Here is a 2283-nt window from a genome sequence, read left to right as displayed (position 1 = left end):
GGGCCCCCCGCGCCCCTGCCAGAGGTCGAGGCCAGTGACCCCGAAGCTGTCGTAGGCGTAGAGGTGGGGGTCAGGGCTGTACTCGGGGTTGTCGATCTCGGGGTGCACCCACTTCCCCTTGTAGTCAGGGTTGTCGATCTGCCGGGGCCGCCACTCGCCCTGGGGGGGACACAGAGGGACATGGGGGGGCCTGGCCCAGCCCTTCAGACCCCCCTGTGCAGCCCCAGCCTCACCTTGTACTCAGGGTTCTGGATGACTGGGGGCTCCCACTCCCCATCCATCTCCTCATCCCAATCCTCTGGCTTCTTGGCATCAGGATCCGGGATGTGCTCGGGCTTGTCCCAGTCCTGGGGGAAGGGGGGCGGGGGGGTCAGGGTGCTGCTGCAGCCCTTGTAGAGCTCCCCAGACCCCCTGGAGCCCCCTCCTCACCTCGGGCTTGGTGTCCTCGGGGTCATCGATCTTGGCCCGCTCGTCCCAGTCGTCAGGTTTGCGGGCGTCGGGGTCCTTGATCTTGCGGGGGGGCAGCAGGTCCCAGTCCTCCTCCAGGCTCCCCGACTCCACCCGCGCGTTGTCGATCTTCACCTCATACGTGTTGTCAGGACGAACCACCAGCGTGTACAGGTGGGTGAACTCATCGTCCTGAGGGAGAGGGGGGAGTCAGAGGAGCTGGGGTCTCCCTCCGCGGGGCTGAGGACCCCGTCCCCCCAGCACTCCCCACCCACCTTGCAGCGAATGTCCTTGTTGATCAGGACGTTCTTCCCTTTGTAGTTGAAAATGACATGAACCTTCTTGGTGCCGGGGCCGCAGATATCAGGGCCTGGGGGAAGGGACAGGAGGTGAGGAGGGGGTCTCACCAGCACCTTGAGGGGCTGCACAGGCAGGCCAGGGACCCACCGAACATGATGTTGTACTCAGAGTCTCCATGCATGTCCTCCTGGTTGAGGCTGGATGGGAAGAGCTTGACATAGCCCCCCCCACAGTCGATGTTCTGCTCGTGCTTCACTGTGAACTGAACCACCAGCGTCTTGTCCCGGTTGCTGAAGGGCTCAAAGCGGGAGGAGAGGGCGTAGAACCGGGCATCCTGGCTCGTCTGGATCCCTGTGGGAGGGGGGTGGGTTGATGGGAGGGGTTTCCAGGCCTGGGAAAGGGTCCCAGCCCTGCCCCACCGGGGTCTCCTCACCTTTGTCCTTCTCAGCGTCTCCGTAGAACTTCCCGGCCGTGAGGACAAACTTCCCATAATCAGGTTTGTGCTTCGACTCCACCCACCGGCGCATCCAGCTTTCTGTGGGGAGAGGAGGGAGCTCGAGACCCCGGGCCATGGCTGGGGAGGGGAGGGTTGAGCCACCCCAGCAGCTCCCAAGACCTGTTATGCTCTGAGGGAGCCGCCCCCCTGCACCCATAAATGGGGGACCCCCACCTTGCTCCCCACACTGCTGCTCACTTCTTGAGGGGTCTTTGCTGGGGGGCTGCAGGGTCTGGGGTCCCAGGGAAGGGCAAACCCCCATCTTGACTCCAGCCATCCCCCACAGGGAACCTCAGGCCCTAAGAATCACCCCCTCACGGAGGAGGCCCTTGGGAAACTCCACTGCTGACAGCCCCCATCCTCCCTGGCCCCCAGGCTGGAGGGGTCTCCCAGGACTCCCCTTCCCCAGCCTGGGGCTGACCTCCAACACCAAGTTCTCCCCAGGAACTACCCTCCAAGGGGGCCCTGAGGCCCCCCTCACCCCCATACCTCTCCTGAATCTCTCATCCCCCTTCTGTCCCATAGCTCCACCCAAGACATCCCCCCCTCAGCCCAGATCCTTCATCCCCCATCACCCTCACCCTCCTCAGACCAGGTGAGACCCCCTCACACCCCCAGCTTGGGGGGGTGCTCAAGGCTCCCTCGTGTTCCCCCTCAAGGTTCCCACACCCTCCTCCACCTCAGTACCCCACCTCCCCTGATCCCCTTCACCTGCAGGGACCCCGGAGGCTGCACCCTCGCCGGGGGGTTCCCCCGGGGCCCCCCTCACCCCCATACCTCTCCTGAATCTCTCATCCCCCTTCTGTCCCATAGCTCCACCCAAGACATCCCCCCCTCAGCCCAGATCCTTCATCCCCCATCACCCTCACCCTCCTCAGACCAGGTGAGACCCCCTCACACCCCCAGCTTGGGGGGGTGCTCAAGGCTCCCTCGTGTTCCCCCTCAAGGTTCCCACACCCTCCTCCACCTCAGTACCCCACCTCCCCTGATCCCCTTCACCTGCAGGGACCCCGGAGGCTGCACCCTCGCCGGGGGGTTCC

At 64.7% G+C, this 2283-nt stretch overlaps 1 protein-coding gene across 1 annotated transcript in view; it reads right to left on the bottom strand.

The window, feature by feature from the left end:
• Positions 1-1282, bottom strand: part of LOC104394870 (calreticulin-like) — a gene marked incomplete at both ends in the record, with an annotated part of 4739 nt that extends 3457 nt beyond the window's left edge. Inside the window, 6 exons of the mRNA XM_010004516.1 lie at positions 12-159; positions 234-347; positions 430-639; positions 723-817; positions 895-1098; positions 1181-1282. Coding sequence (XP_010002818.1) covers positions 12-159; positions 234-347; positions 430-639; positions 723-817; positions 895-1098; positions 1181-1282 — 873 coding nt within the window. The remainder of the gene's footprint in view (positions 1-11; positions 160-233; positions 348-429; positions 640-722; positions 818-894; positions 1099-1180) is intronic.
• Positions 1283-2283: the final 1001 nt, after the last annotated feature.

Source organism: Chaetura pelagica, unplaced genomic scaffold (genome assembly GCF_000747805.2).
Source record: "Chaetura pelagica isolate M959 unplaced genomic scaffold, ChaPel_1.0 scaffold2789, whole genome shotgun sequence".
NCBI classification, from domain to species: domain Eukaryota; kingdom Metazoa; phylum Chordata; class Aves; order Apodiformes; family Apodidae; genus Chaetura; species Chaetura pelagica.
This window is presented reverse-complemented; position numbering and strand designations above follow the sequence as displayed.